At 49.8% G+C, this 18,901-nt stretch overlaps 1 protein-coding gene across 2 annotated transcripts in view; it reads right to left on the bottom strand.

The window, feature by feature from the left end:
• The window catches only part of UBASH3B (ubiquitin associated and SH3 domain containing B), a 141,581-nt gene that overhangs the window by 28,821 nt on the left and 93,859 nt on the right, over positions 1-18,901 (bottom strand). The window contains exons 2-5 of one of the 2 annotated variants that reach the window (XM_045483208.1): positions 9,696-9,749; positions 8,720-8,906; positions 7,219-7,417; positions 3,096-3,265 (exon numbers count right to left, since the gene is read on the bottom strand). In XM_045483208.1, the coding sequence (XP_045339164.1) occupies positions 3,096-3,265; positions 7,219-7,417; positions 8,720-8,906; positions 9,696-9,749 (610 nt within the window). Of the gene's footprint in view, positions 1-3,095; positions 3,266-7,218; positions 7,418-8,719; positions 8,907-9,691; positions 9,750-18,901 lie in introns of both variants that reach the window. The other variant, XM_045483209.1, reaches the window with a different exon arrangement.

Raw genomic sequence — 18,901 nt, 5'->3', positions numbered from 1 at the left:
GAAGAATTGTGGGGTCTATCTCGAGTTTGTTCCTCCCCTCGTGCAGGGCAGCTGCAACCCTACGTGGGGTAGGAGCCTAACATCCTTGCCTTTGAAGCTCTTTATGCTCCTACCACAGCAGGAGCTGCAACACTTCTGTCTTGCACCCACCCGGGGCTACATATTACGGCCCTTCTATAATCTTCTTTTGTAGCCTGCACGACAGCAACAGTCCAGCAAAATACTATTGCCGTTGTCTGCAGGAGACAACGTAGGACGGGAGTGTTCTAGAAGCTGTGAAAGTGAACCTAACAACTGCTGAAGGGATGGAGCCAGGATCTGGAGCCACGTGTGCTTTTTTGTCCTTCCTCAGATTTCTGTCGCTCGGCATATAAACCGGGCACGGCCCAACGCAGTCCCTTACACGGAAAACTACGCGAAGCACAGACAGGCATTTGCAGGTCGGAATCAAAGGGAGAACCAGCAGAGGGAGGAGACCGAGGAGTTCTCCCAAGCATGGATTGCTGAGTGCTCTTGTCCAAACCACTTTCCTTCTCTAGACCTCTGTTGCCTCAGTGGAACCATGAACGGTCCTGCGGACAGAAGGCAGGCAAGAAAAGGTATGCGGGGGGGGCTCAGGGAAAGCCAAATGATCTCAGAGAGAGAGAGAGAGAGAGAGAGCTGTATCAGAAGGAACAGTAATAAATGAGCTTTTACAAATCAGAGATAAAAGCGGCCAAGTTATTTTTAGAAAATAATTCGTGTGGGTGCTTGCTGCCTCTTTCCCTCCGTGCCAAGTGTGCAGAATGTGGGTCAGGCAGAAAAGCAATTACCCTTTGATTTAACTGGAGGGCAGTGTTGATTAGAAGATATTCCTGGTAAAATTCCATTGCCACCTTCCCTCTCTGAGAAAGGTGACTTCTCACAGCCCATCTGCATGCAACCCTTGACTTCCTTTTTCTTTGTCCTTGTGAGGAGTCTGGTCAGCCACACCTCTCTCGTTATATTTAGGGCTCATCCTGAGCAATTCCAGGAGATGTCAGAATTCTTAAGCAAGATCAAGCCCCGTCTCCTCGGTGTGTCTTTCCAGAAACTTCCATCAAATGACTTGGAAGGAGGGCAGGACATTCTCATCAGCGGGGTCAGACAAAGCTGCATGTCCCTGACGCTCGCAGGCCCCGTGCCCTGGCCTGGACCTCTGGTTCATGGGTCAGCTCTTCTCAACATTCCAAGACAGTGGCGAGATCAGCTGGTCTAGACCCTGAGATTTCATTCAACCGTGTTTCATGTTTTACAAAAGGGTAGGAGGGTGGTTCAGTCAGCTGAGCGGCCGACTCTTGATTTTGGCTCAGGTCATGATTTCATGGTCGTGGGATCGAGCCCCACGCTGGGCTTCTCTCTCCCTCTGCCCCCCCCGCCCCCCACCCCTGCTCACACATGTGTGCTCTCTTTCAAAACCAACTTAAAAAAAAAAAGTCAACAGAGATATTAAGAGGCTAGATAACCTGCCAAAAATATCAGCCCTTTTACTGTTGAAAAACTGGAAGCAAATTCGATTTCATAAATGTATTTACACTAGATGACAAGTTTCTCATTAAACTGTGTGGTCTTTTTTTTTTTTTTTTTTTTTTCAGATGGGCTGCTTGTTTTTATTGGTCAGAATCCCTGGGTTCTGGCTTTAGCTCTGGTCCTAAATTGCTAATTAGCTATGGACCAGTCACTTGCCACTCTCTTTGTCTCAGCTTTTCCTTAAAACAAAGGGCAATATTACTCTTCAGAGTAGCATAGGCTTGTCTTGGAAATCACTATCGATTCCCTCAAAAGAAGGATGCTAGGATTATGTCAACCTTCCCACATGCATTGGGAATCAGTGGTCCCACTCAGGCCTCCCAGGGGATGCACGTAATTGTCACAACATGTCGCCTCTGTTTTTTATTTCATGTGTCTGCTCTCTCTCCCCTGCTGGACTCAAACTCCTTGAGGACAGGACCACATTTAAAAATTCTAGTATATTTCTGGGAATGCAAGCTGGTGCAGCCACTCTGGAAAACAGTATGGAGGTTCCTCAAAAAACTTAACATAGAACTACCCTACGACCCAGCAATTGCACTACTGGGCATTTATCCAAGGGATACAGGTGTGCTGTTTCGAAGGGACACGTGCACCCCCATGTTTATAGCAGCACCATCAACAATGGCCAAAGTATGGAAAGAGTCCAAATGTCCATCGATGGATGAATGGAGAAAGAAGATGTGGGATATATACACAATGGAGTATTACTCGGCAATCCAAAAGAAGGAAATCTTGCCATTTGCAACTACGTGGATGGAACTGGAGGGTATTATGCTAAGTGAAATTAGTCAGTCAGAGAAAGACAAATATCCTATGACTTCACTCATGAGGACTTTAAGAGACAAAACAGATGAACATAAGGGAAGGGAAACAAAAGTAATATAAAAACAGGGAGGGGGACAAACAGAAGAGACTTATAAATATGGAGAACTGAGGGTTACGGGAGGGGTTGTGGGAGGGGGGCTGGGCTAAAAGGGTAAGGGGCACTAAGGAATCTACTCCTGAAATCACTGTTGCACTGTATGCTAATTTGGATGTAAAGTTAAACAAATAAGACAAATTAATAAAAAATAAAATTCTAGTATGTTCCATGGTAACTTACATGCCACAGATACTCAGCAAGTGTCTGTTAATTATGTGTTCATATATATATATGTATATATATATTTGTATTTCTGTGTCCTCCTTACCTAAGATCTGGATGAGGTCTTCTATTCACTCCATGAATTTATAGAATTAAAATCTTTTCCAACATACTTTTCTACTCTCCCTTTTCACTTCTGTATCATTCCAGTAAGGTTGGCAGGGCAGACAGGACAATGGGGCTATTACACAGATGAGTCACTTGGGACCCGGGGAGGAGGGCTGCAAGCTCAGAACTTCCCAGGGAAGCAGGCCGAGCCCGGAGGAAACTGTGGTCCGGTGCTCACTCCACTGCTTTCCTTTGGTCCCCATCTCCCTGTAGCAGGGAGCTGCCCGTGCTCCCGGTTCTGGCCGCACCCCCTGTGCCTCCGGTAGGGTCAGGAGCCACAGTGAGCCATTACCTCATGGTTAGCAAACCGGATATCTCGCGAGAATATGGTAGCCACCCAGTCACAGCCGAGTTTGACATCGATGTTCTGGGCTAGTTTCTCCAGGGTGGGTAAGTGGCTAGCTTGGAAGTGGTAAGCCAGGGTTACGTGCAGCTGCTTCTTGTGAGGTTCCACGTGCACTTCTGGAAACAAAGGAAGGGAACCGTTATTGGAACGTGGTCAGCAGCGCAACGGTGGAGGCTCCAGGAAGAACACGGAAGGATTGCCCTCATAAATCCTGCCTCCCAAATGACAAAGGAGGGAGTCCCGTGGCCGGACAAGAGCTGCTGCTGGCCTTCACAGCAGCGGAATAAGGGGACAGGCAGGTGCGACAGATCGCGAACAGCCTACAGTTCGAGAGGGAAAGGGCCACACCTGGCTCCCGACAAGGGAAGCGGAGAGGTCATTGTTTGGGTCGGCTTTGCCTCCTAGTAACACACGGAGGATCACCAGCCCGAGGAGACCGCGACCTCAAAGGATGAGCTAATTCACGCCAAAGCAGAGATCCTGCAACGGCGTGCGGGCCAGGGCCGATCACCGTCGTTTTGAAATCGGGTCTCTTGGCCTCTGGGCGGCTCCGACAGAGGAGCCAGGGGAAGAGATTGAATATTTTCAAGGTCTAAGACAGGGTTTTCCAGGGTTTAAAACAGAATGATTCTCTGTTGTGGGAGCTGCCCCATGCACTGTGGGGTCTGTGGCCACATCCCCGGCCCCCACCCACTAGATTCCGGTAGTACAACCTCAGAAGTTGTGGCAACCAAAAACGACTCCAGACACGGCCACGTGTGCCCCGGGGATAAAACCTCCCCGACTGAAGCCACTGCTTTAAAGTATACAACGGACTGGTGGGGTGCTTGGGTGACACGGTTAAACGTCCGACTCTCGATTTCGGCTCAGGTCGTCATCTCACGGTTCGTGAGTTCTAGCCCTGCATCGGGCTCTGTGCGGATAGCGTGGAGCCTGCTTGGGATTCTGTCTCTCCTCCTCTCTGCCCCTCCCCTGCTTGTGCTTTCTCTCTCTCTCTCTCAAAATACATAAGTAAACTTAAAAAAAAAAAAAATATATATATATATATATATATATACAGACTGTGCTTCTAAGACACTGTAAGAAACAAAACAACCAAAACGGTGAATTATGTTTCTCTTTTGTACATCTTTACATGGGGGAGATCCATCTACTGTCCAAGCTAGAACAGCGCAGAAGATACAACCAAAGGGAAGGTAGGGAATTTGCGAAGGTAGGGAATGAAGGGGCTTGTTCATGTCCCAGGGAGGCAGATGTAGCAGTTGGATATTTTTCTGTTACACCACATCGTATTTTTTTTTTGGTGTAAGCCCCATGAGGCAAGGTTTTCTGTGTCCTGTTTGCAATGAATCCCCAGTGCTCAGCACGTGATATAGGCTTTTAGTATTCGGTCAATGATCGAACATACATGCATGATGAATCTCCTTAAGCCACCCAGGACGGAGGAGGACAAGAAATCTACTTGCTGATGGACTCTGGGTCTGCAGAAAAGTCTAGAATATCGAGGCATAGGTTCTAGGGCCAAGACGGGATGGCCAGCCATCCACATAAGGAGGCAAGAAGCTGGACCAGCTACCCAGGGCAGCGCCACCCGGTTCTCCCGGTCACCACCAGGGGGCCGCACAGGGGCACAGAACGAGCGGCCAAGTTCTTAGAGAGAGTGGCCACAGACACTGGAGAAGAGCTGGCCCTCCCCTTGCCTACAAGGAAAGCAAGCAAGGGCCTCGCAGCCTCTCACTCATTATGCGCCTTAAGAGTCTGGCACAGCCCTGGCTGAGACCCGCTTTACACATTTGTGAAGGATTTCAGTTTTGTGGCCACACCACCAGTTTTGGGTCTTGTGGGAGTTTTAGTGGTTTTGGTAATAGCTACTGTGGGATGAAAAAGAGTCATTTTCCTGAGTGGAGGGATAGGAACAGGAAACAATTTGCCTCTCTATTATGTCATTTCTCTGAAATATTAAGCCATGAAATGGCAGGCCCCAGCGAAGTCAGAAAGCAGAGCCTGGTCCCGGGAGAAGAAGGGATGCCTAGGGAGGGGCTCTAAGGAGCCCCGTCTCCCTAAGTAGAAGAGGTATCTTAAGGGTCAGAGCTCCTCTGAGAGGGGAGACCTCCCTGCAATCCTGCTCGGTGACGCTGAGCCTTCGCTACACTCTTTCTAGAATCCTGAGCCCTAACGGGGGCTTTTCTGGTAAAGAACACTAAGCAAAATGGCAGGTGAGTTATAGGTCAGAGGTTCGGAGACCAAGGGGCAAAGCAGGGGTTTTACTCAGGTCTCTCCCATCTCCATCCCTCCTTGAAAGGGGCGGGGTGCGGGGGGTGCTGGCCAGCTCTGGGCCTCCTCCAGTTTGCATGCGATGCTCAGATTCAGCTGTACCGCTCACGCCCAGCTCTGCTCTGCTGGGGGCGGGGCTCCACACAGGCCTCTGCACACACTTTGTTCCTTCCTGCCTGCAGGGCCCTTTCTCCACTGTAGGGATCCACATCGCCCAGCCCAGCATGCATTTCCTTTTTTGCGAAGGGGAGCCACTGCATCCTATGATGGCCTTTCTCTTCTCAGAGCTCTCTGTGAGCACAGGTACTTGAACCTGTATCTCGGGCCTGGAGAAACCACTTGTTACGTTGCTTTCTTCACGGATGAACGCATCACGGTCCCTAAGAAATACCCACTGAGGGGCGCCTGGGTGGCGCAGTCGGTTAAGCGTCTGACTTCAGCCAGGTCACGATCTCGCGGTCCGTGAGTTCGAGCCCCGTGTCAGGCTCTGGGCTGATGGCTCAGAGCCTGGAGCTTGTTTCCGATTCTGTGTCTCCCTCTCTCTCTGCACCTCCCCCGTTCATGCTCTGTCTCTCTCTGTCCCAAAAATAAAAAAAAAATAAACGTTGGAAAAAAAAAAAATTTCAATGCACCTGAACTGTGTGTGATCTTGGGCAGGCCAACCTCTAAAAAAAAAAAAAAAAAAAAAAAAAAGAAATACCCACTGATGGTGATTTCTCAAGGGAGCCAGCAGAAACTGCCCCCTGCCAACTCTTCCCCCCCCTCGACCCCACTGTCTGTCTGTCCCACTGCAGGTAAGGCTCGCCTTGACCTAAGTGAGCTCGTCTGTACCTGTAGGCAGACCGGAAAGCTCTGGCAACTTCTCCCATTTGTCCCCTCTCCGTGCTTCCTGCCTCTAAGTCAACACATAGGCTGAGCATCTTTTAAGCTAATTCCTTTGGTGGGAAATCTCAGCTGGCTTGAACTAAGACCTGCCGTGGAAAGAGCAAGAAACATCTTGAAGGGGTGACATTTCTGGACAGAGTGTTGAAGCTTCGGGACCCCTCTAATGGGTTTCGGGGAGTTGCGGGACATGGGTCCGGTGGATCTATTTTCTGACACTAAGTGGCTCCACTCTATTCTCTGTGCTGTGCTACCCCGCCGAGCACAGCCCTGGGTCCTCACGGAGTGAGCTGTGAGACCCCGACAGAGGCCTTCATGGCAGGGAGGCTGGCAGGGAAGGAAGGTTCGTTAACTCTGACCTGGAGAGAGAGAGTGGTGCTACAGAGGACGCGCTTACGGCTTCAGTGTGAAACAGTGAGTTGTGAGCCTTCAACTTGGCTGTTGAGGGTCGACGCTGGACATTCTCCCAGGAGGCTTAGCAGAACAGTAGTTTGCTATTTTTTTTTTTTTTTTTTTAATTTTTTTTTTTTCAACGTTTATTTATTTTTGGGACAGAGAGAGACAGAGCATGAACGGGGGAGGGGCAGAGAGAGAGGGAGACACAGAATCGGAAACAGGCTCCAGGCTCTGAGCCATCAGCCCAGAGCCCGACGCGGGGCTCGAACTCACGGACCGCGAGACCGTGACCTGGCTGAAGTCAGACGCTTAACCGACTGCGCCACCCAGGCGCCCCAGTAGTTTGCTATTTTTAAGAGGGAGCCCACAGGTGCTGTAGGAAAGGGCTGTGCTCCTCGTATCCCTGCAGGGCCCTCCACCTGCCGGCCCCAGCCCAGCCGTCCATAACTTCTGATCCCTTTCCTTCCCCATTTTTGATGAACGGGACCCACGCCTGGCCTGGCGGCTGTCAGCTCACCGGTTTTGGACGCAGCCTCCGCGGCAAAGTCCGCGGCAAACTTCTTGAGGACCTCCGCGCTGTCTTCCTTCACGAAGAGGCCAATGAAGTTGGAGGAGGTATAGAGCTCCAGGGGCAGCGGGGCCGAGAACTTGCACTTCCAGCGACTGACCGTGGTCTGGAGGGCTTCCCCCAGGGCGTCCACCTTGCTGTCCTCACACTGGCAGGGGAAAACAAAACGCTCCATTCAGAGGGGGGCGGAGGTCTACTGCTACTGAACATTTGGCATCCTCTGCCCAGGGCTGGAGGCCGAGGACGCCATCCCTAAACCCTCGCTTCTGTCTGTGAGGACGGAGGAGAACTGTAGGCTCCCAGTTATCCGGACGTGGGCCGTCTAACTGGTAAATTCAGCTGGGGCCATGGGACCGACGCTTGCCTCCCGCCCTGCCCTGCTGTGCCCCTGGGCGCAGCCTGGTCCAGCGGGAAGGAAGAATGGGGAAATGTGCCCAGAGAAAACGGCATCTCAGGGTAAAGGATGTGCTTTCCCCTGCTCTCACATCATCTGTGACTTTTCTGTTCTCCTTGGATGGTCAGAAGTTGACTCGGCTGCCAGTCTCACGCTAGCTCAGAGAGCTGTGATATCATCTCCCCACCCTCTTGGAGCACTGGGGGAAAATGAGTGTCTCTAGCGTTCGGAATGCTTTTGAGAAAGATCCTGGAATGACTGGGAGGAAGTGATAATCATTATAATTCTCAGAGGGAACGGTAAGAAAGAAGGTGTGAGGAACACGGTTTTGTGTGTCTTAAAGAGGCAGAGACAATCTGGAAAAAAAATACTTCAAAATACTTTTTGAAAATGTTGTCTAAAAGTGCTACCATTCTGCCTCATCTCGAATACACCTGGATAAGCCAATTCTGCTCTATCTCCACAGGGAACTAAAGTAGATGAAAAGTATTTATATTTATTACACGGAGGGGGATTTAATTTAGTCATTAAGTAAGCTCTGTGATAGCTAGGATTACGCAGATTAGGTAACTATGGCGGGTCACAGGTATCTTTGCTGTCTCTAGAAAGATCTGGTGAGACAAAACTCGTGGCCAGAGGGTCTATGAGGCTAAAGTCCCCTCCCGTGTCTGTAGAGCACATTTCTTGTTCCTAGCTCCCTAATTTCTACTCTTACCCGTGGACCAGGGTGGAAATGCTTTAGTTTCAGTGTTGGGGCCGCCCGTCCAGGTCCTGACTCAGTGGGTCAGGCTTGTCCCTAGAGTCCTGAGGAACAGCAATCATCATGATGGTGCATCCGACCCGGGGTGCTCCTGGGCCTCGGCAGATGGGACCTTACTCATTCCTTAACGGTCCATCCAAGCCCAGGAGCCCGTGACTCTTTCGACCAGCTCCCCGAGGCTGCTGACTCTGACTCCAGGTCCCAAGGCGCTGGCTGGGGTGTGGCAGCCAGGCTCCCCGGGCAGGGGCTGAGGGGCTGGGGGGCTGGGGGGCTGGGGGGCAGGGTCTGCGGCTCACCATGAAGAACTGGCAGAGGGTGATGTGGGGGAAGATGTTGTGGGCTTTGTTCTTCCCGCAGATCTGCTTCGACTGTTGCCAAAAGTCGGAGAGCTTCTGTGCTAAGGGGCCGGTGGGTCGGAGGTAGAGGACGTACTCCCGGGGCAGGGGGTCATCCAGGAAGGGGTCGCCGACGTGGGAGAACAACCTGCCAGAGAGGAGGGAGCCAAGCAGGACCCGCTTGAGAACAATGGAAGGGAAGGAAGACCCGAAAGGGACAGATCCGCCCTCCAAAGGCTCCATACCCCAGGCACTGTAAGGGGATGGGTTTTCGTTTTTGTGCTTTAAAAATCCATGCTGGGCCACCTGGGTGGCTCAGTCGGTTAAGCCTCCGACTTTGGCTCAGGTCATGATCTCACAGCTCATGAGTTCAAGCCCTGCATTGGGCCCTGTGCTGACAGCTCAGAGCCTGGAGCCTGCTTCGGATTCTGTGTCTCCCTCTCTCTCTGCCCCTCCCCCACTCATGCTCTGTCTCTCTCTCTCTCTCTCTCAAACATTAAAAAAAAAAAAAATCCATCCCTACGATTAAACCCACATGCCTCCAGACAGGAGCGTAGGGATCTGCCCTGGGCAGTGATGTCCCGCAAGGTGTTTTTGTTTTGTTTTGTTTTGTTCTGTTGAAATCGATTCACCCAGCACCCACGCACCTAAGGTGTATCTTTGAGTGAAGTCGGGGGACAGATACCGTGTTAGAGGCTGTATCGTGGAAACGCTTTGAATTTCTTTAAACAGCTTTAAGGAGAAGCACACCCTGGAACCAAGACCCAGGAGGCCATGAGCTTGATAACCCTGTCACATGTCACATGGCTTGTCACACGGTCTTTTGCCCCCCACCCCCCGCCCAGTCCGTTAGAGAAAGGCTGCACATCCCTGCTCAACCACGTACACTTAGAGTTAATTACATGCTATTTTCTCTATTTATTTATTTCATACCAACCAGTCACATGCTGCCTGAACACTTCTCCCTCCTGTGGATGCCAAGGCTTTTTGTCTGGAAGAAGAAATCAAATTTCTATTGTTAGTATTTTTAGCCTCCTATCAGCCTTTCTCACTGCTGTGGCGACAGTGTGAAGGAGACGACATCAGAGCCTCCTCAATGGCGTGTGGGGGTGGGGGTGAGACCAGACACCTGCAGCAAGGACGCCCCCTCCCCCCAAGGGTCCTAGCGAGGCATATGGAAATTAGGACTTGTAATTAATTTCCATGTAATTAGCACTGGATTTGCATGCAGCCCGACAGCCATGCAGTCTATTTTCAGCAGTTTCCACATTAGAATTTTATTTTTGCTTCCCTAAAGGTTGCCTGTCTTGGTCCGTCCTCCTTCCTTTTCACCCACTCTCATTGACCCAGATCCCCGGCCGAGCAGTTTTGTGTTTGCAGCCCCTTGGCAAAGCGTGTTAGAAGCTGATGCCCACAAGGATGTTTGCTTTGGGGCAGTTCAGTGACCCCTCCCACCCATCTCCAGCCACCACCCACAGCTTCAGGCTAGATCTATAATCTCCCCGCTATTTTAGATGCCTCTGGGGACAAAAGACAGGTTAAGAGTGTGGCCCGGAGCTCTGCCTCCATCACTCCCCCTGCTGGAGTCAAAACTCTATTACTGGACGGGGGCGGTGTCACAGGAAGGTGACAGCGGTGAGGCCCTTGGGCACAAGCACGCGAGTAAGAGTGTCTCAAATGTCAGGTCTCTGAGAGCCAGCCAGTTCTGGCTTTGTCACCGGCTTTGCCGTGCATTCATTCGTTCTGCATTCATGCTTCTGTTTGCTGGATAAATACTTCCTAAAGCGCAACGATTTTGTCAGCACTGTGCTAAGCTCCAGGAATACGGTGACAAACAAGACTTCTACGGTCCCCACCCTCATGGAGATTTGGGTGGAGCGGGCATGAATGCCTTGATTGTACAGATAATTACATTGGTGGTGAGTGCAATGAAGGGAAAGCATGGGGAGCCATAAGAACGTAGGACGGGAACACCGAACTTGGGCTGGTCAAGGGGTCAGGGAAGGCTTCACTGAGGAAGTGACATTTTGAGTGGGATCCAAATAGTGTAGACTCCTCTGGGCAGGGGTGGGTGGGTGGGGAGGTTGTGGTGGCAGCCACTTAGCATATCTGCTCCATGGGTGTGTACCTAAGGGGCCTTGAACTCTCATCTGACCCCACAGAGTTGATCAATAAATGGCCGTTCCCATCCCTTGTAGTCTACAGATCCAGGTTCTTTGGAAGAGGGAGGAAAGGGAAGGGAATTCTAGCTTCAGTTGATACTCTCCAAACACCCTTCTTCCAACTGGCCACTAAAGCCAGCTTCTCTGTCCATCTCCTGGGCCCTCTGTGGAGCAACCAGAAGGGCTGGTGCTGTGAATCACAGGGGTCAGCCTGGAAGGACCTTCAGATCATCTGTGAGTGAGCCCAACTTCTTCACTTTACCCCGGGGGATCTCAGGTGAGGGCTCAAAGCAGCCTGTCCCTACCATTGGCTCTGTAGCTCGGTTCCACAGCCCAAAGATCAATTAAATACCTTCTCCCGTATGAAATTCTGAGCATAAACACCATATGATCAGGATGAAGACATCTACACAGCTAAGTAGGACAGCATTACAGAAGCAAGCCAGACAGCCCCCTCTGAACCCCTCAGAACAAAAGCTGGTACAGAAATGGCTGGAAACACAGGGACCCCCTCCCTCCCCCCCCCCCCCCCACTCGCCCCAGACCTTAAGGTGCTTAATTGTTCCCATGTTGCCCACTTAGAGGCACACATCGTATGCTTTTTTTTTGGATGCAGAACCCACATACCCACGAAAGAATGCAAATCATGGTCTTTTAGGTTAGAATCTCTGAGGAATTAAATTCACCAAAAAAAGACCCATTGTTTCAAAAAACCGGGGAAGGAAAAACTCATTTGTGATACAATGTCCTATTTATATAAAGGATCCAATTTCTTTCTTTCTTTTTCTTTCTTTCTTTCTTTCTTTCTTTCTTTCTTTCTTTCTTTCTTCTTTCTTTCTCTTCTTTTTTTTTTTTTTTACAGGCCCTTCCCCCAGTGAAATATATCTGACTGAAATTTAATTCATTTTTCCTTAAGCACCAGGAGTATCATCTGGAAATGAGAGATCTAATTAAGTTATGGTCCCCATAACTCAAAAGACAGGTTTTGGAGAGGGCTCAAAGATATAATTGAGAAAGATAATGAAAGGTTTGGGTGACAAGGCTCTGATGAAAGGTTAAGAAAACCCAAATTCTTCTTTCTGAAGAAGACAGGTCTGAGAAATCTTCAACTTTATGGAAGGTTCTTGTATCCGATGTACCTTCTCTAGCAAGGGCCAAAGTAAAATGAGCTTTGGCTAGAGCACAAAGGGCTCACGTTAGACACCATAAAGAACTTTCTGGGGGGCGCCTGGGTGGCTCAGTCGGTTAAGCATCTGACTTCGGCTCAGGTCATGATCTTGCTGTTCATGAGTTCGAGCCGCGTGTCTGTGCTGACAGTTCAGAGCCTGGAGCCTGCCTCAGATTCTGTGTCTCCCTCTCTCTCTCTCTGGCCCTCCCTCGCTTGCACTGTCTCTCTCTCTCTCTCTCTCTCTCAAAAATAAATAAACATTAAAAACAAAAACTTTCTGGAAGGAAGGTGTTGTGAAAGTGAGGTGCTCTGTTTTTTTGTTGTTGTTGGTGTGGCGGGGGTGGGGGGTAGAGAAAGTTTCTAGAAAGCTATTACCGATCTGAAACAGAGGAATGGGATTCTCTGGGCAGCGGGAGGAAAAGCACCACTTCCCTAGGGTCACAAGCCACAGGCAGGGCTCTGCTGCTCCTTCACGCACTACCAGGCTGACAATGGTTTGGGTTGTGTTCCCAGAACTCTGCCCACAGAACAGACGGAACATGGGCAGTGGCACAGCACATCTCCCCGCTCCACCCTGCTGTACAAAGACTGTTGCTATAGAGCTCCCACCTCCACGGCCCATCGATGGGGCCAATGCCAAGAACAGTGGGGTGTGCGGGGTGGACCCCAAACACCAGGCTGAGCCTGTACAGCTGCTCCGCTCGGAGTGACTCAGAAGTTGGCAGACTGTCGGAGACCCTGGGCAGATCAAGGCGGAGTATCCCTTTAAACTCAAAGGCGAGTGGTCTAGCCATTGGATTATAGCAGCCGATTATTCAGATGGGATCTTTGTGGTTGGACTTGGCGGGACACGGGAAATGCTGCAGCTCTGTTACGTGAGAACACAAATGTCACCTCTGATCCTGGTCCTAACCTTGCCCATTATGTCTAGGGTTCATTCGTAGCAGAAGGTGGGGGGAAAAATCCCCCAAACCAACCAAACAAACAAAGAAACCAACGCAAACTCTGATGTCCTACTCATGGTGGTTTGAAAGAACAGCACCAATCAGATCAAAGCAATGGCTCACTGACAGATCAGGCAAGCGTCTGTGAGGACATTAGCCCACACGGGAGGAACCAGCAACCCCTACTGATGGCCTTGCTTCGCTCTCGCTGGGATCCCTCCCACTGTCTGCCCTCAGCTCTCCTGAGTTTTAGGTTCCAGGTTGGTCTGGCCCCAGGGCCACCGCTCGACCCCACCACCACGGTCACGGAGAGGCCCTCAAGTCTTAAAAGGGCTTGGGAAGGAAACATTCCTTTCTGGTTTGCCTACGACAAAGTGGCATTCTTCCCGCTGCGTCTTCCTCCCTTCCTTTCTTTCCTCTCGCCTTCGCTTCCTCCCCAGGAACTCTTACCAGGAAACCAAGCGAAAACCAAAACCCCAACCAAAAGTTTAGCTCAGAAAGCTACACTCTAATGGAGTTTGGCCCGGGTCCTTTTGGGAGACCATCGCCTCTGGGTCCTGTGGTTGGGTTCAGGCCTGCCTGTGTGGATTCAGGCCGGCCCCGTGTCCCAATGCAGCATGATTCCTGCTCCCTCTCAGAACCGCAGGTTTTGAGCTGGACTGGAATGTCCTGTTGAAGGGCCACCCTCAGCCGAACACCAGCCGTATGTCAGGCGCTGGGCATACAGAGAAGAGGAAAGGGAGTTTCTGGGGCTGGCGTTCTTAAATTGTAGGCCAAGCGACCCTAGGCAGTATAGTACAGATAAGTCTGCGCATGGTGAGCGCGAACAATTTCTGTTACCATTCCATGAGGACAGCTAGACCAAGAATCCTCAGCAGACACCAGGTCTCGTTGTGGGAACCACATTCATAAAGCTTCTTCTGTTAGCTTGTGATTCCATATCTCTTTCTGTTCGTAAGCCAGACACTTCTTTTAGGCTACCCAGTGAGTTCTGATTCCCTACGGAGTACCGTCAGCTCCCAAATCACTCAATACTGGGATCAATAAATAGTCAAGGCATCCCTGGCTCAGGTAGACAGGTTGGCTCAGACTCCCAGGTTCTCCAGGGTCATTCATCTTTTACATGCCTTCAGAAGAATTCTTCCCCTATTTTTCTGCACCTGACAAAACTCAGATATCTGACACTGGAATCTTTTAAAACACAAGAAGCAACATACATACTATTAGAAAAGGAAGGACATTCCCTCAAAGTAGTAAGAGCTTGATCCAATCAAGCCGAGCTTTCCAATGACTTGAAGTTGTTCTGCCCTTGGCTTTGGATTGCTGGTCAGCACATCTTGCGGCCTCCAGATCGTGTACGCTCTTGCTTTGGTTGCCTGTGACCGAAAACTTCGTTATGTAGGAAAAGAGAAGACAGGAGGCCGAGCCTGTAATCCTGCAAGTAGATGAAACTCCCCACGCGACGAAAATTCTATCATTCCTTCATGTAGCTAAGATAATCTCAAATATTAGCAATATTTAACGCTCACTGTAGAATTAAAAAAAAATGTTCTCAACCTCCAGGATACCAGTTGTTATTTTCTACATCTAATACTTTGAATTCAATTAAAGGATGACCTAATTAACCAGATACCTTATTCTCTTTCCTCAGAATTAGCTTAATGATCTGTGCTAGACTGGGGAGCGAGCAAACTTAGAGGGAACCCAACTTCTGTTTTTCCTGGTTGGAAAGTCCAGCCCTATCAAGGGGCCACTGGTTCCACTAAACAACGTTGAGGGATTCTTTTAGGGTATATTTGAAAAACGGACATTGTTTTGTAGTGTGGTTTTAGGGAGAAATATCAGAGGCTTTTAGTGTGCTGGGTGGAGAATTGCCAGCTTAATGCGGACCTTCTTCGGACCTTCTTCATCAGAGAATTGGAGGTGGCTTAACGACTTGCCTGAGGCTGACAGCTATCCTGAGAATAGAGGCAAGCAGGTGACTCTGCACCCACAGGTTGCTCCAGCAGGAGGAAAACAGTCAACACAGTCAATAATGATTGGAGGCCTTCCTTGCACCGAGAGCTTCACAGACTTTAAACCCTCATGAAAAATGGTGAAAGCTATATTGTCAAGAAGCCTCCTCTCTGGACCTGGGCAGCTCTCACCTGATAGGTCAGCTGTCCGGTCATTTCTGTGGTTGTCCCAATCCCGGGGCTGCTCCCACAGGCTGTGGCTAAGCTCTGAATCAGTGGAAGACGTATACTGAACAGTTGACGCCCTGAGCCTAGAGCCCTGGGAAGCATTTCTGCTAACTGCCCCCAAGCTTCCTCTTCTCTGGAAACCCAGGATGAAGTGGCCCCTAACCCTCTGGTTGGGAATGGTCGTGGACACCTGCTCCTGCCTCCTGGGTGCCTACCAGGTTGGAATGGGGTTTCTTGGTAGAAGAGGGAGGTGGAAATGTTGAGAATATTAGCACCTGTCTGCCTGGGCATTTACCTCTGCTCAATCAGCACAGTCCTCCCTCTTATCCTCCACATAAAAGTGAGTAAAACCAAACCTATCCTCTGAAGGAGCAAGTCTAGACATGAAGAAAGCTTTTAGGACTAAAAAAAAAAAAAAAAAAAAAAAAATCAAAAAACGAAAAAAAAAAAAAAACCCACAAAACCCCTACTAATCTCTAAAGGAGAAGTTCTCCCTACCTTATTATCTTTTTTTCTATGCATCAGAAATGACTTGTTTCTTGGGCTTTTGCTTAATACCCACTTCCTCTTGGATTCCGACTTTCTCCTCTGGTGAAGGTTTGCTTCCACCTCAAACTATGATCAGCCTGCTTCTGGTTTCTCTTCTGTTAGGTTGGTTAGGGTTGTTTCAGCAATGAGGCATTGCCCACGTGCAGAGCAGAAAGGTGTTGAGGACGGGATGGACACAGAATATGGGGCAGACATGAGTCCAGACACTCCAGGGGCCAAGGAAGGGAGATGCTTCCAGAGCAACCAACTTGATCCCCTGAACGTCTCATCCATCGCTGCCCATTAATCGATACCTCATTTTCGGACATAATTACCCTCTCAGCTACCAGTGGCCAATAAGACCCATACAAATTTGGTCCCGACTTTAGCTGATGGTCAGAAGGCAAATGAATGTTGCGGAGCATTTGAGGAGCATCTAAGAACCACACAAGCCAAAGCAGAGATGGTTATTTTAGCCAAAACGTCTTGGCGGATGTAAAATCAAGGAGTGGCCAAATGCTGTTGCCCCAGTGGGTCCTTGCAGGAGCTGGGACGCGGGCACAGGTTCTCGGGTGCTTTTTCCCCAAAGGAAGTTGTTTCCCAACTTGATGCTTTAGTTTTTCATCTTCAAAGAGAAAGTGATGAATGCCCACCCAGGGAGTTTGAGAAAGAAAGGTGTGACATCTGTAAAGTCTTACGAGGTCCTCAGAAGCCACCATAAGTACTAAACCATGATTCTGTGGTTACAAAGGATCTAGAAACTGGCTGGTCCATTCTTCCTTACGGCCAGACAAGGCTGTACTTGCTTTGAGGTTGCACCTTTGAAGGAATCTTTCTCGTTCTCTCAGATCTTAGGGGGAATCCATCATGTCTCCTGATTATAGAAAGTAATGGCCCTTGTGCTCAGAAAGTTCTTCCGTGTGTTCAGACTCTTTCCAACTGTGCCCAACCTCGTGCCACCTTTCCTGTACCTGGTAGGGTCGATCACTCTTTCCTACGTAACAAAATAATGTATTCTGTCACTTTGGCCCAAGGAATCCCAGCTACTGTTTGTCACCAAAGGCCAGTAAGAGAGGCTTGCAAGAGGCTGGGCAGTTCAGTTTAACAACCTCACCTCCGAAGTCTCTTGACTCCTCCCTGTGAAGCTGGAGAAGGCCAGTGGAGAGGCCTGTCAATAAACATAAACCATAATGGTCCTACCCATTTCCTTTGGAGGAAATGAACCTAATGGAGAAAGATATATTGATCATAAAGACCCAATCTCGGAATCAGTCTCCTGGCGGTGAACCCTTTCAGTTAGCTGGGGCTAATGGCCTAGGCTTTCAGCTGCTGGGGCCTGTTTGAGAGCTGTACATCTAACAATCGATGGGATCTCAAGCCTGCCAGGGGGCCGGGGACGCGACCACCAAAAGGCTGGCCAACAGGAAGGAAAGTGCTGTGGGCTTTTTTATAAGGCTAATCAGAGAAGGGGAGCGGGGGGAATGCTGAGCTGTTTGGGAGCCTTAAGGAGGCCTTCCAGTTGAAGAAACCCAACCTGTGGTGACACCCCTCTTTCTCTTCTATCAACAAGACTCTATTTTCCAACCCAGAAAGAGCCCATTAAGCCGCTCTCCACAGGGGGTGGTTAGCAGGGAAAATGCTGCTTAGGTTCCCTGATGTGTTTATGTGGCAGGGCCCAGCGGTCCAGATGGAGAGGCCTTGTTTTGTTCTTGTGTAAAGGGGGCTGAAGCCCTGGCCTCTCTGGAGTTTGTAATTGGGAAACCAGCCATTAGACCATGGGTGGTGACATAATAAAACACATTGCTTTCTGCCTCTGTTATAAGTCTCCCTAGGATCCAGACAATAGCTTTCCTCCCCCCAAAATCAAAGACTTTTTGCACAGAGACACAAGTGGTTTGCTTGTAGTATAAAACGAACTTTATAGTTCATTCTTGGGAGCTGACTAACTGTGGGACTATGGACAAGTTAATTATCTGAAGATTGATTTTCCCAGTCTCTTAGGTGGGGATAACAGCACCCACCTCGCAATGCAGAATGGCAATAAATATTGGTATCAGATCCTGTATCTGAAGAGTTCAGCACGGCATCCGGCATCTACTAGGCACTCAAAAATAACACCTGCACATACACCTCTCCACGGTATCTAACGATCTTCGCAATTTTCCCAGAATAAGTGTAAGTTCCGCACTAATGGGAACATTTCAAGACGGGGCATCGGAAGACGCGGATTCGTTCTCTGCTAAAAACATCCTCTCAGACCATCTAGCATGGTGTCGAGGAGTGTACGGGATTTGGGGCAAAAGAAAAGCTTTCCAGACACGGCCACAAGAAAAGGCGCGGAGGGGAAATCGGCCAGTGATGTGGAACTATTGTCACGGGAAGTCTACAGGAGAAGGGGACACAACCCAGGAGGCAGGGGACTTTAGGTCAGCTCAGGAGAGAAGTTGGGAGTCCCCGAGAGGCTCTGAGCATCAGTGGGGGGGCAGTTTTCACTCACTTATCCAAGGCAGACCTAGGCGGAGGGTGGGGGGTGGTCAATGATCATCATGCACTGGGGAGAGTCTGGCCAGGGTTCCCCTTTTCCTCTAAGATCCTGAGTTACTGGTGCTCCCTGTGGGGCTGCAGAGACCCACTCCTCTCTCTCTCTCTCTGCCTGTGGTACTTCCCGAGAGAATGGGATCAAAGTTTCAAAAGTTCAACGCACTGCACCTGTTAAACCATAGTTATTCCCCCAAGAAACAGGATCAGAAGTTGCCTCTGTTCTGCTCAAGGACACACAGCCAGCCAGGGACACACTGATCCCAGAGACAGACTGAATATATCATGAATGTTATAGTAACACTTGGCCCCGCCCCCTGCCTATAATAGGTGCTTGGTAAACACGGCCGTGATTTCTATTTTTATGGCCAGCTCCCTCTCCAGAACGTCACCATTTCTGCATGTTTTCATACACGTTTCCTCCCCTAAGACATACCTGCGAATGGAGTGTGGGTTAGTGCCCTATCTAGCTGCTTGGCTCGGTTTCACATTTAAGGCGGCAAGTCTCTTGTGTTCAGTCCAGAAGGTTCTGTTTTTAGGTTACGGGTTCTATAGAAAACCACGGAAATCAGGCACCCCTGGAGGGGGAGTGTCTGTTGTGTAGAGTCTCTGAGTCCCTG

Source organism: Leopardus geoffroyi, chromosome D1 (assembly GCF_018350155.1).
Source record: "Leopardus geoffroyi isolate Oge1 chromosome D1, O.geoffroyi_Oge1_pat1.0, whole genome shotgun sequence".
NCBI lineage: Eukaryota > Metazoa > Chordata > Mammalia > Carnivora > Felidae > Leopardus > Leopardus geoffroyi.
This window is presented reverse-complemented; position numbering and strand designations above follow the sequence as displayed.